This window comes from Mugil cephalus, chromosome 1 (assembly GCF_022458985.1).
Source record: "Mugil cephalus isolate CIBA_MC_2020 chromosome 1, CIBA_Mcephalus_1.1, whole genome shotgun sequence".
NCBI lineage: Eukaryota > Metazoa > Chordata > Actinopteri > Mugiliformes > Mugilidae > Mugil > Mugil cephalus.
In genome coordinates, this window is record NC_061770.1 from 53,028,453 (window position 1) to 53,042,414 (window position 13,962).

The 13,962-nt window shown below is 38.7% G+C and overlaps 1 protein-coding gene across 1 annotated transcript in view; it reads left to right on the forward strand.

The window, feature by feature from the left end:
- The first annotated feature begins 1,651 nt into the window (after positions 1-1,651).
- LOC125023383 (FERM domain-containing protein 7) overlaps positions 1,652-13,962 on the forward strand; it is a 41,106-nt gene continuing 28,795 nt past the window's right edge. Inside the window, exon 1 of the mRNA XM_047610607.1 lies at positions 1,652-1,955. Coding sequence (XP_047466563.1) covers positions 1,815-1,955 — 141 coding nt within the window. The 5' untranslated portion in view covers positions 1,652-1,814. The remainder of the gene's footprint in view (positions 1,956-13,962) is intronic.

The window sequence follows — 13,962 nt, forward strand, 5'->3', positions numbered from 1 at the left end:
TTGGTATCATACTGGAAGTATGATAAGAGGATTTTGTACATGATGGAGTTAGGATATCTGTCTTGTTAACATGTTGATGTGTGATGTGATTGACTAGTTTGCAGCCAGCAGAATACAGGTAGCACAATGTTAAAAGCTACAGTGTAATCTTGTTTATTACAGTTCAATGCACATAGTGTGACATTTGTGTGAAATGTTTCATTTACTTTGTAAGTTAACTGAAGCTTAATTAAAAATGTGCCATAGAACCCTGTTGAAATTGTCAGTGAGAAACATTTAGTTTTAATATTTCTAGATTTTTTAAAATGGTAATTTGATATTATATATTTTATTTTATAGCTGATACTTTTAATGCTTAAAACTGGATTTGTTTTGATTGTAACATTTAATTTCTCCACAAACACTGACCTGGGTTTAAGAAGCTCACAATGGCAGTTTTGTTGAAATAAACACTAATCCTGCAAACTAATCATTCTTTTTTTGTGTTTGCTTTATTTATTTAAGGCAGTCGGTTTCCTAGATTCTATTGAGTTAACACAACTGTTCAGTTAAGTAACACTAACTCTGATGGCCTGAGCAAACTCTGCCCACATGGTAAAGCTGCTGCTGTTGGTGAGACATACTGAGAGGGAGGGACATGAAAATTTTACAAAAGTATTGGCCCTGATATTTATATATAGTAGATGTATAGTGTTTGTCATATGTAAACACTTAAACAATAATAATATGATATTTATATTTTTATATTTGTGTGTGTGTTTTCCAAGGACCAGTTTAAGTTTTACACTATCAGATTGAAAACATTTGTGCAAAGTGGGGACATTTTGCCCGGTCCTCTCTTTTTTACAAGGCTGTTTGAGGGTTAAAACTCAGTTTTAGGGTAAAGGTTACAATTGCGTTATGTTTAGGGTTAGGATAAGGCTTGGGGTCAGGTCTTTAGTTGAGATAGTTAAGGTTAGGGTAAGGGGCTAGGGAATGCATTATGCCAGTGAGTGTCCCCACAAAGATAGCCATGCTATCTTTGTGTGTGTGTGTGTGTGTGTGTGTGTGTGTGTGTGTGTGTGTGTGCGCGTGTGTGTTTGTGTGTGTTTGATGCCACTAGCCACTGTGCCTGTTTGTGTTCTCCATGGGAATAATGGAGGACTCTTGTGGTGGCTGCATGCTTTTAGAGTAGTGACCTGTCCTAAAGTAGGCTAGTAGTGCAATGCCTTGACTTGCCTCCAAGGTGCACTGAGCACTTTATTTGTGTGTATGAGAGAGAGAGGCTGGGATGACACACATATTAAATGCTGGCCAAGAAACAACCTCCTCATTTGCCTTTTCCTTTACTTCTTTCAGTGACTGATAATGCACTCAATATATATAAAAGGAAATAATCACCAGATCTTTTCATTTTGGATTAATAATAATCTGATAGTTATATTCATTTAAGATTAAAGATAAGATTTTCATTTTTATTCTGGATCTGATAACGGTTTTCAATCTGGTACTAATAGTCTCATGGTTATTTGCATAATGTAATAATGCAAGAAAATAATTAAATAGGCTCATCACAACAACTGACAAGTATTACTTTCACAATTATATATATATATATATGTGTGTGTGTGTGTGTGTGTGTGTGTGTGTGTGTGTGTGTGTGTGTGAGAGACCGCGCGCGCGCACCATCACGCACCAGATATCGTGCTGCCGTTGACTCACAGAGGAACATGATGATCCACACCGTGGAGGTGACGATGGTGATGAGGAACCCTTTTTCTAGAAGGATTTGCTCGGCAGAAGATGGATTTCATGGATAAACTTTGTGAGTCCTCATGAGAGACGAGCAGAGAGAAATGGAGGACCGACAACGGCGGACCCGGAGACTCACGACGAAGTCCCGTGTCTTAAAGGAGACCAAGCTCCGGTTACGTGTCATCTTCCTGGATGACAGCGAGCGCACATTCGAAGTGGAGGTACGTTTTATGAAATGTTTAAAAGAAAAAGAAAAAAAAAAACGTGTTTATTTGCATTTTATGGTGCGCAGGGATCGTCTTGCACTGTAAAAAAAAAAAAAAAAAGAAAGAAAGAAAAAAAAAGGGTAAATTTCTGGCAGCTGGGGCGCCAAAAAATACCGTGAAATAACAGAAAATTACTTTCTCATAAAATACAGTTATTTTCCATAATTAAAATACAGTCTGTACTTGTACCAAGATTTTGCCTTATTTTCAGGTTGTTTTAACATTTAACTAGAAACATTTTCCCATTTTAAAACATTTAAATTACCTACAAATATGGTAAATAAATGTTGTATTACATATAACAATGCTTAAATTTACAGAAACGTGCTGTATTAGTTGGTTTTTATGACATTATTTTATGGGAAGAGATTGTATAATAATTCATATTGTAAAATAACAGTATATGACACAAAATAATGAGATTCATCTTTCAAAACATTTCAAAAAACTTGCAAAACTAGATATTTGGTTAGATTGCAAGAATTTACTGTTTTAGATGACATCAAATGGATATTTAATTGTTTTACGTTGTTTTTAACGTACAAACATTTTAGATTTTAAAACAATGAAATTACCTATAAAGATGGCAAATTAACATTGTAATATGAATAATAATGCTTAAAGTTACAGAAATATGCTCTTATCAGTTGGTTTTAATTACGTTATTTTATTTAAAAAGGCTGTATATGACTATATTAGATGTAATATAACAGTATACAACAATAATTTGATCTTTCAAAATATGTCAAAAAAGGTAACTACATATTGGGTGAACAACTGCAACAATGTACTGTTTATTGATTTTTTTTTATTATTATTATTATTTCTTTTACATTGATTTACTGAATACTTAAAGGAAAAAATACTCCCCTAATAACACCAGAATTATCTTAATTTTAAATGGTTTAAACCAATTTACATACAAGGCATCCATAACCTGGTCAAGTCACCATACATCCACAACATTGATTACAAACTTCGCCAAACCTCACTGGAAATGAATCCATACTCTATCCATCTACAGTTTAAGAGGCAGGACCAGGATAAAGGTGCAAGATACAGCCTTTTCAAACACCACGGCAGTCACACGAGTCCCACTATAGATGACATGGTTGCTCTGGGACAGACAAGCTTGTGAGATGTCAACATAACACACTACAAAGGGGAGCAAAGAAATAACACACCAGACTGACTATAGATGGGAACTAAATGAACAACATATTGTTGTTGGGGGAACTATTGTTACTGTTGGATACAAGAGTCATTTTTTTCTGTACATTGTAAAAATATCCTGTGTTCATCCCATTATCCCATCCCATCCCATAATTAGTTGTGTGTCATTTGCTAAAAATCAGAATCTAGAGAAGATAGACAACTGAAGATACTGATTTATAAGCACACTGTCGATTCACTGGTGGTGATTGTACTATATTACATTAAGTTACAGGTAGATTATATTATTTTTCAGCCCATCTAACCCAAAAGAGGAATTCTGTACAACAGATGCAAATACTCACCACAAAGGGGCATCTCATCAGACTGTGTTTCTGGACTTGTACTGGAACTGGCTCTGCTCATCTGTTGGTTGCTCTGGCTGCTTGGAGGGTGGTCCAAGACATTTTGTTGGCCTTATTAAAGGACAGATAGTAGTAATATTTAAACACAGACATCACTTAGCTCAATCTGGGTATATTAATACCCAACATAATTATATACTCAGTAGCCAATTGATATATTTTAAAGTGTTCCTTTCTCAATATAATGCAGTACACCATCACTAACACCCACTATGAAATCAATGATGAACAAGGTGTTGTATATAGTCATCACCTTTTTCAAAACATCAACAAAAATGTAGAGAAGATTCTTTGAAGTACAATTCATAGTAGAACTGCTGTATTGGACTGCATTGATTAGAACAGGTGGACCTAATAAGTACATTTTGACTATGCACATTTTCCTAATGTGAAAGTTTATTATGTACAAATTGAAACACATACTTGTCTTTTTGAGCAGTGACAGACGTTTCCTGGCTTCAACTGGTCTCAGGACAGAAAGGAGGTCACTCCATGCTCTGCCTTGCTTGCTTAAAGTATACATGCTGGTCCTGCATCACAAATACGAGCGTTTCATGCTCTGCCTTGCTTGCTTAAAGTATACATGCTGGTCCTGCATCACAAACACAAGCTCAATCTGTCTGAATTCAAGTGCCTCACCTTGGCTTAAACACAAAAAGAGTACCTGTTCATACTGAGTGCCTTTCCACTGCATCTCGGTAGCTGCTCAACATTGGGTTCTTTGACTAAGGTTTCTCCTACTGTGGAGCGCACTGCTTCACTGTACAGTTCAGCATAGAAAGGAGTGGAGTTCTTAACCACCAGCTTATGCCAGGAAATCAACAATCACCACTTATCTGCAGAGAGAAAGAAAAAAAATTATGAATCATGAAATTTACCAAAATCAAAATAAATGCTATTGGTTGTGAAATAGTCGACCTAAACTGTGTTAGCAGATCTCCCCTCAATAAACTAGAAGATGATCGTTAACTTATCCTTTACATATTTTTCAGTATTGTTTTGAATTTCATGTTGACATCTTTGTGTTGACATGTTGACAACTGACTAGTCTTGCACCAAAATTAAAATTTCAAAAAAAGCTTGAAAAAGGCAGAGAAGGTCGCTCTTCCTATATTTGTGAGAGGCAAGAGAAAGATCAAACTACTTGTTTTAAAAAAAGAGTAACTATTATAAGAGTAACCATTACCAAATCTCAGTTTCATTTATAAAACATTTGTTCTCTCTTCTTTGGAAGAAAATCCACTTAAAATGGCTTATTAGCGACACCTGCAAGTGGAGGAGTAGGAGCAGTCTGTCTGGAAAGAAGACTTTGACATTTTGACACGTTCCATAAAATCCAGCTTCCTATCCTAGCCAGAAATCATGCCATTTCAAGTCACACAGTAAAGATTATGTCCAAAAAATTAGTGAAAATGTAGAAGAGTTGTTCCTCTTTCTCTCCGCCTGTGTCAGGTAGTTCACAAAAGCAAACGTAATGAGTCACTGTTAAGTGCTAAGCTAACGTTAGTGTAAAAAAAAAACAAGTGGTTGGTCTGGCTGACTACTAACAGTCATAAATATATATCTATGACTAACACTGGCAAACGACGCCGCCGGCCATGGTTTTGTCATCATAGTTAGCTAACATTTCAATTGACGGCATGCTAGCGGATTGCTTTTGCCGACTGAGTAGTCAGAGGCATGGTGGTAAATAAAGCTAATACTACTCAGCTTCAGTTTGATACTTGCTTTCTGCCTTTGTCCTTCCTCCAGCCTCGATACTAACTTCTGTTTGCTTCAAGTTTTTGTGACCAAGCGGAAACCCCTCACGTGGTGGTTATTGACCTTGTTAAGCGTAACGTCAAAGACAAATGTTCAGTGTCCCAACAGCCAATGGCATGTCTTCTTATTATTTCTTTATTCTGGATCTGATAACAGTTTTTAATCTGGTACTAATAGTCTCATGGTTTTTTGCATAATGTAATAATTTGAAGTAACCAAGTAATGTTTAAAATTAGAAGTACATAAAATTCAGAGCACAGCAATTTGCAGTACATAAAAAAAGCTGCAGCTTGTAAATAAATGGGTTCAAGTATCTTGGTGTCTTCCTCAGCAGTGAGGTGGTGACCGGGAGGAACTGGGAGGGCGTTATAGAAAAAATAGACTGAAAAACTTAAAAAACGGAAGTGGCTGCTCCCTTAGATGTCGTATAGGGGTAGAGTTCTTGTGCTGAATAATCTTGTGGCCTCAATACTCTGGCACTGTCTGGCCTGTATGGATCCTCCATCAGGTCTTTTAGTCCAACTGCAAACAAAACTTGTTAATTTTTTTTGGGATGGTTTGCATTGGGTGCCACAGGAGCTGTTGTTTTTACCCAGAGAGGAGGGGGGGGGGCAGGGCCTCATCCATTTGGCCAGCAGAACTGCCACCTTCAGATTACAGTTCATCCAGAGGTTTTTGACAGGGCCGGCAGATCTGGTGCGGAGAGATGTGGCCAGCTGCATTTTCAGGCGTGAATAACTTGGGACTGGATGCTGCTCTGTTTTTAATTGATTCCAAATTTTTAAGGTTACATGGGTTACCTCCGTTTTATTAGGGTGTTTTTAAGTCATGGGCCTGTTTTAGTGAGTGTAAGAGACTTTCAGTGCTATTCACTCTTTTAACGATTGTTTTTAGTTTTTTTGGTCAAACTTTTAGTAAAACAACTTTTATTTATGGTGCAGGTTACAAGAGAATAAACCAGTAAAAGTGGCAGCTCCTAAATTTTATTTCCGGTGAAGTCAAGTTGGCGATTTTAGTGTCCAGATGGAATAAAGTGGAGGATAAAGCAGGTCAGGAGGCAGTTTCAGTGTTCAGTTTTTATAAAATGTGTAATAATTTGAATTATTTTAAAGACTTTTGGTGTTATAATGCTGCCTTGTGTACTGTTGTTGGGGAAGAGCTGTATTTTGCACAATGTCTTCAAGACTGAATGTCTCACTGATCTGTTTGCTTTCATTTTTCTGGCATATTTAAAATTTTACGCACTTTAGCACTTTATTGTTGATTGTGTGAATTGCACCCTGTGAACGTGAATAAAGTGTGTTTGTAAAAATCAAAAAAATCTTCTTCTTCTTCTTGAACCGATTCTGTCGACCGACCCAATGACGTGGTGTTCATGTTTTTTCTTTCTTTCTTTCTTTCTTTTTTCTTTTGTGTTTGTGCAGGGAGACATTGCAGCAGTAAAATGTCTCCTGGTTACATGTGTTTTGTTTAGACATGCTGTGAAATAATTCATGACGTTGTGATTTACATTGGATTTTAAATATATATACAATAGTGAACAGTCGGATATGAGAGTTTCTGAGAAGATGTTTTGTTTAAATGTCTTCTTCCGTTCTAAATGATGATATTAGGATTAACTCCAGATGATGATAACCTGTACAGGAGTAAAAACTGGCTTCACGAGAACAATGTCACAGCTTTATATAAGTCACCTCTTAAACTATGAATCTAAAAGTTTTACATCAATAGACCTAGACCAGGGGTGCCCACATTTTTTTGTTTGGCTTGCGAGCTACTTTTACAATGACCAAGTCAAAGTGATCTACCTACACACATACGTGTGTGTATACATACAGGGATGGCTGGTATAAATGGGCTAACAAGGCTAAACACAAAAAAGATGAGAAAACATATTTTTATAAAATAACTTATGTTTTACTTTTTGATGAAACAAAGGGTAGCAACAGCACCAAAGTCAATATCTCTGTGTATATGCGTATGTGTGTTATTATTATTATTTTATTATCATTGTCATAATTATTACAATTGCCGTTATTATTATTATTGTTATTATTATTTATATATTAATACTAGCAATGTTAATATGAATATAGTAGTTGGCGATGGTAATAATAATAATACATATAATTCTTAATATTGTCATTTGTTGTTAGGAATATTGACTTCAAACTAAATGCCCATCTTACCCTGCATTCCTGAATCATATTTTATAATTGTTTATGTTGTTGTTTTTTCCCTTTCCCTTCCTTCCCCACCCATATTATCTTCCATTCTCTTTATCACATATATCCATATTATTATTATTATTATTATTATTATTGTTGTTATTATTATTTGCATCTTTCCTTATGGTCGTATGTAATCTTATGTCTTATGTCTCTCTCTTCTCTAACAAAAAACAAACAAACAAACAAACAAACAAAAAGTCAATATCTGTATTAGAATTTCTCTAAATGGGCTGATTTTTACAGCCCCAGCGCACCTGGTCCCCTTTTATTCATTTAATTCTTGTAAGTGATTGAGAGGTGTTGTGCCTTGCTCCTGTCATTCACTGATTTTTTGGACTGAATTCAGTCAGCCCTCAGGATGTTGGCCATTGGTCAAAAGTGTTACTGGTCTCAGAGTGGGAGGAGGCAGAAGAAGTTCAGTTATGGCAGCCATTAGCATGAACAAGGTGGATTACTTGCTTACTAATCCATTTTCCTTAATGACTTTGGACAAAATTAGAAAACATGAATGGCAGTTAGTAGAATAGAATAGAATAGAATAGAATAGAATAGAATAGAATAGAATATTTATTGTCATTATACAGTGTACAATGAGATTGGAGAGTGTAGCACCCTATAATGTAATAATTTCCTGAAAATTTGCACTTAACTCAACCGAAAATGTAATAAAACCCAGTAATGCAATAACTTCCCCAATAATGTAATAAAATATCCTGACTGATATTGTTATAACATAAATAGTGATATATCCTAAGTTGTTTAACACATCTAGATGTAAATACCAGGAAATAAAAGCTGACATTCTGAACTCTTGTCTCATACTCATCTTTTGATCTACCCAAATGTATTCAGTGAGAAACAAAAACAAGGGAATTTGCCTTGCTGTTCCCATACTTTTGGAGGGGACTGTATATCGGAAATTTGCATTATACAGCCACTAGTTTCGTCAGAAAAATTATGCTTTTGATGCGTCAATAAATCTCAGACGCCGGCACTCTGGCCACTTGAGGGCCTGCAAGGGAGAACACGATCAGGGTCTCTTTCAGTGGTTGCTAGCTGAAAATATGTCCAGCAACACACCTCAAGTCACCTCACTCACCAGTTACCAGCCTGTTGCACTGACTCCCATCATGATGAAGTGCTTCTAAAAGCTGGTAAAAGAACACATCATCTCCAGAGTCCCCTCCACATTCAACCCATTCCAGTTTGCCTACCGGCAGAACCGCTCCACTGAGGATGCCATCTCCTCCGCTCTTTACCTGAGCCTGGCACATCTGAAGGAGAAGAACACCCATGTGCTGATGCTGTTCCTGGACTTCAGTTCAACACGATCATCCCACAGCATCTGGTAGGAAAACTGGAACACCTGGGCTTCAGCACCCCCCTATGCAACTGGCTGCTAGACTTCCTCACTGACAGACCTCAGTCAGTGGGGAACAGACAGCACACCTCCGATGCCATCACCCTCAGCACAGGCTCCCCTCAGGGCTGCGTCCTGAGCCATTTACTGTTCACTCTGATGACACACGACTGTGTCCCCAGGTTTGCCACCAATCACATCGTGAAGTTTGCGTACGACACAACGGTGGTGGGCCTCATCAGAGACGACAACGATTTGGACTACAGAGAGGAGGTGGAGCAGCTGATGGGCTGGTGCAGAGACAATAGCCTGATCCTGAACGTGGACAAGACGAGGGAGATGACTGACCACTTCAGGAAGAACCGGCCCAGCCACGCTCCACTGCTCATCAACAGCTCAGCTGTGGAGGTGGTCAGCAGCACCAAATTCCTGGGGGTGCACATCACAGACGACCTCATCTGGTCTGTAAACACCATGTCATTGGTGTTGTGGAAATTTTCTCTGCTGCTGGTGAAGAATGAAATAGAGACTTGCCGGCCGGCCAACAAGATTTTATTATTTTTGCAAAGAAAAGGTGAATCAACACGCGAGCGGTTAATGATGAAGAAAGACCCTGAGCATGGGGATACCTAAACATTTATACCTGAGGAAACACCCCCTAGAGTATGTTTTACAGCCATTTGTCTGCTGCAGGGGTCAGCCCCCCCAGGGAGGGTTTTCACACCCTTTGCCCACTGCAGGTATCTCGGACTGACCCCCTGTGGATGTGCTTCACACCTAGGGTATCCTGCAGGATCTTGTATTTAGATGCAGATTAAGTCTAAACATCACACAAAACCATTTGGTATCTTATGTTAGAAAAGGGAGAGGTCGGGTGTCTCAAATGGTTAAAACTAAATAAATTGAAATTGCCATTACATTGGTCAAGAGGGCACAGAAGCACTTGTACTTTCTGCTTAGGATGAGGAGAGCCCTCATACCCCTGCCCATCCTCAAGACGTTCTACAGAAGCACTATGGAGAGGGTTCTGACCAGCTGCCTCTCTGTATAGTGTGCTGATGCGCCTCTGACTGGAAGAATGTGAGGAGAGTGGTGAGAACAGCGGAGAGGATCATCGGGACCCCTCTTCCCTCCATTCAGGACATCTCATCACAGCGTTGCATGTCCCGTGCCCGTAATATCGTCGGTGACCCCTCACACCCCCACCATGGACTGTTCTCCCTGCTGCCGTCTGGAAAGAGGTTCTGCAGCATCCGGTACAGGTCCACCAGGTTCTGCAACAGCTTTTTCCCCCTTGCCATCAGGCTATTGAACTGTTGAACTCTTAACTGGTCTTGTACTCTTAACTGGACTCCACTTCACACTGTACATGTACATAACTGAACATACCTTCTTTTACAGTCATTTTGCACTGACATTTTGCACTGTTAAACATTTTTAAACTTTTTTTTTTGCACTTTGATACATGCCATCCTTACATCTACATAGCTGCTGCTCTTTATATTGTATTTTTATTTTATTTATCTGTAACTGTATTGCATTGTCCTGAGCCTTATGCAACAAAATTTCGTTCTGTATACACCCTGTGCATACAAAATGACAATAAAGTTAGTCTAAGTCTAAGTCTCAGCATGCAGCCCTGTGGTTGAAAGGTGGGGGCCAAGTCTCACAGTCTGGGGTCTGTAACATAGAAAGTCTTTTATCCAGAAACATCTGAGTGGAGGTGGCCCAGGGTGTCCAGTTTGGTGATCAGAATGTTCAGGATGATTGTGTTGAATACCAAGCTTTAATCCAAAAAGAGCATCCTGGCATACCTCTGCTATTGTTCCAGTTGGCGCAGCACAGCTTGCAGCGCTATGTCTATGACATCATTGAGGGTGAGGGGGCCTGGCTGGTCATCCAAGGTTTCTGATTTGGAAAAACCTGCTTGACTTCGTCCACAGACATAGTTCCCATGCAGAACTTGATGTAGTCCAGTACTGTCCCTGTGCATGTTTCCAGGTTCTGGTACAAACAACAATAAAATGCAAAAAAGGACATCAGGGTTCAGGTTGAAACTATGGTCTTGCTCTTATATAGCGCTTTTCTACCTACTCAAAGCACTTTTACAGTCAGAGAGACATCCACCCATTCGCTCACACAAGCACACACACATTCACACAACAGTGCCAGTTTCACTGGGAGCAACCGGGGGTTCAGTAGTGTCTTGCTCAAGGACACTTCAGCATATGACACACTCAGGGAATTGAACTGCTAACCCTTCGGTTCATGGACAACCCGCTCTACCTGCTGAGCCATAGGTGCCCCCGAACATGCTCAAAATGGATTTCTTCCATAGTGCATAAATCTTAGTAGCATAGGTACACTTGCATAAAGTCAGGGATTTTGTAGGATTGTGGACACAATGGTTGGCCAAGGAAACTTAAAAAAAAATATACATCAATTTTATTTCCTGTCTACATCGGAAGATGTCCAGCAGTGCCATCAGCGTGTGTGTGTCGGGGAGGGGTGCGGTGCGGCACCTATCACAGAACGCAGACACAGATAACCAATGAGGATTTTCATTTAATCTGAGCACAGATATTGACTCGTATGTATAATACTCGTACTTAGCAAAAGTGCTCGATCCGTACTGGATACTTCTTTCAGCCGAGTATCCGGCTCAACTCTAATAATAACTTTTGGCCAATAACGTAATAAGTTACTACGTTATTGGCCAAAAGTTATTACGTTATTGGTTTCAGGACTTTTATCACTTTATTGGCCAGTTATTACGTTATTGGCCTATTACATTTTAAAAATGGCAAATTTATTACGTTATGGGCCGTTATTACGTTATTGGCTTCTACGGCATGAATTCCAATTTCCGAACAGTTTACAGATGTAATTTTAGACTATATCCAAAGGTACAACATCTGAATGCCTATGTCTTGTGAATGTGGAAATGCACCAGTGCTGAACATTATTATCTGTTTGTGACCAAGTCCAGTAAATACAATGAGGAACAGGTAGCAAAAAGTACCAACAGAGGCTGCAATTGCTGGACAATTGACACAAGCAAATTTTACAGGTAAGAGCCGTAGTCATGCAGTCAAGGAATAATAATATTTATTTGCAACAATGAAATAAATGAAAAGAGGACCTAAAAACAAACAGAAACAGATGGTTATAATTTTATAACAAAAGTCTTTTTATTATACAATGATAGGAATACTAAAATGAGTACTATGCCAACTACTATAATAAACTAACATAAATACTATACAGGGTACTCACTGCGGGGAGATTCTATCACCAACCCCAACAACCACCATGTGTGTACACCGTGAGTACTGCAAACCACTGCAAACTGCAACCAAAAGGGCAAATCTACACAACAATAAAGTGACCACTGCACTGCAAACCTACCACCATGCATGCAGTGTGTGTGTGTGTAACCCACGCGTACTCCCTGCATGTCCTCCCTCTGCCTAGAACAAAAGAAAAAACAAAATGTAGTAAAAAAGTCAGTTGGTTCACAGCTATCAATCATTAAAACCATGTGTACAATATATAGATATCAAGGATAAAACTACAAGCAGTTGAACAGTATGAATGTGAGTCAGAAAGATAAAAGTTTCCCAGTCCTTTAACCAAATGGTTGGTTATAATCAGTCCTGACGCTGCAGCCTGGTTACGTTCATCCCGACAAAGCAGCAGTCTGACACCAAACCTGTCAACAAGGTTACTGCTGGAGCTGGCCCAGGTAGGGTGATTGGCCCGGTGCAGTGGCTCGACCAGGGAGCAGTGAAACGCTGACTCTTGTCCTGATATCCAGAGGCCCTCAAACGAAGAGGCAGTAATTGTCCACACCTAAGCTTATAAAGGGGGAAGCTCCTCCCTTACCTAGATGGGTGGGACTTCCCACTCAGGTGTCAGCCCTCACATCTGCTTGAGAAAGACCTGGACCATGTTCCATATGTCCTGCTTCATAAAAGGAAAATATGGCTGTTTTTTGGAGTCTGTGTTAGTGGACTCTTAACATCTCCCTTCTCCCGTCATTTTGTGAACTCATAGTGTCAATAACACCAAATTCATGAAACGTACAGATAGCGTTAGGAACCCACACTATGGACTGTTGATCTTACAATGAAAAATAGTGTTGTATTTGCCCCAGTTGTTAAATATCCATTCTGGTTGGCCTGTGATTTGGAGTCAGTTCTTAACTTTGGCCCCCTCACTGAGACCGCTACCTTAGGTTAACCATAAATAAGATCTGAAATCTATGGTCTGCAACTCACCCTCAATTAGCAGAGTCTATATTTAATCATAGTTTATTTTTGTCTGCACTATTTTCTTTCTTTCTTTGTCCTCGCTGTCTGTTCCCCCTCTCACCTCTTGTAAAAAAAAGATGCTACTCCTGTCCTAGAGGATGCTGGGAAAGCGATAGAGGAAGAAACCATGGCCTAGAAAATAGAGCTACTTTGCTAACACAATGCCAGTGGCTATGAACACTTCCCAATGCCTCAGGGGCAATGAAAAGAAATGTGTTGAAAATGCATTTTGACCTAGATAGCAGAGCATGTGGCAGTTCCGGACAGTGTTTTACGCATCAAATACATCTGCAGCTGTTTGGACTTGAATATATATATATATATATATATATCAAATCACATATTCATATCTTTTTTCTCGAGAATTATCTCTATCTAATGATCTAATGAGTAATTCTGAGTGGACAGAATAATATGAACACATGTCCTGCATATTCTCACAAAATTTGTCTAACCGTTCTGCAATAAAATTGACTACAAAGTCTAATAATCTAATAATCATAATTTTGTTTTGTAAACCCCCAATTCTCACCATATTGAATATGCAAACAAAACAAAAAAAAAATCTGATCAACATCAGACCAAACATGATTCAGTTTATGTTTTTTTTGTTTGTTTGTTTTTTAATTTTTTGAGCCAAAACGGTTTGTTAAAACTGGCTAGCAAAACAGACATTTTTCTTTTAAACCCAGAAGAACACTAAACCTATAGCTTTGAGAG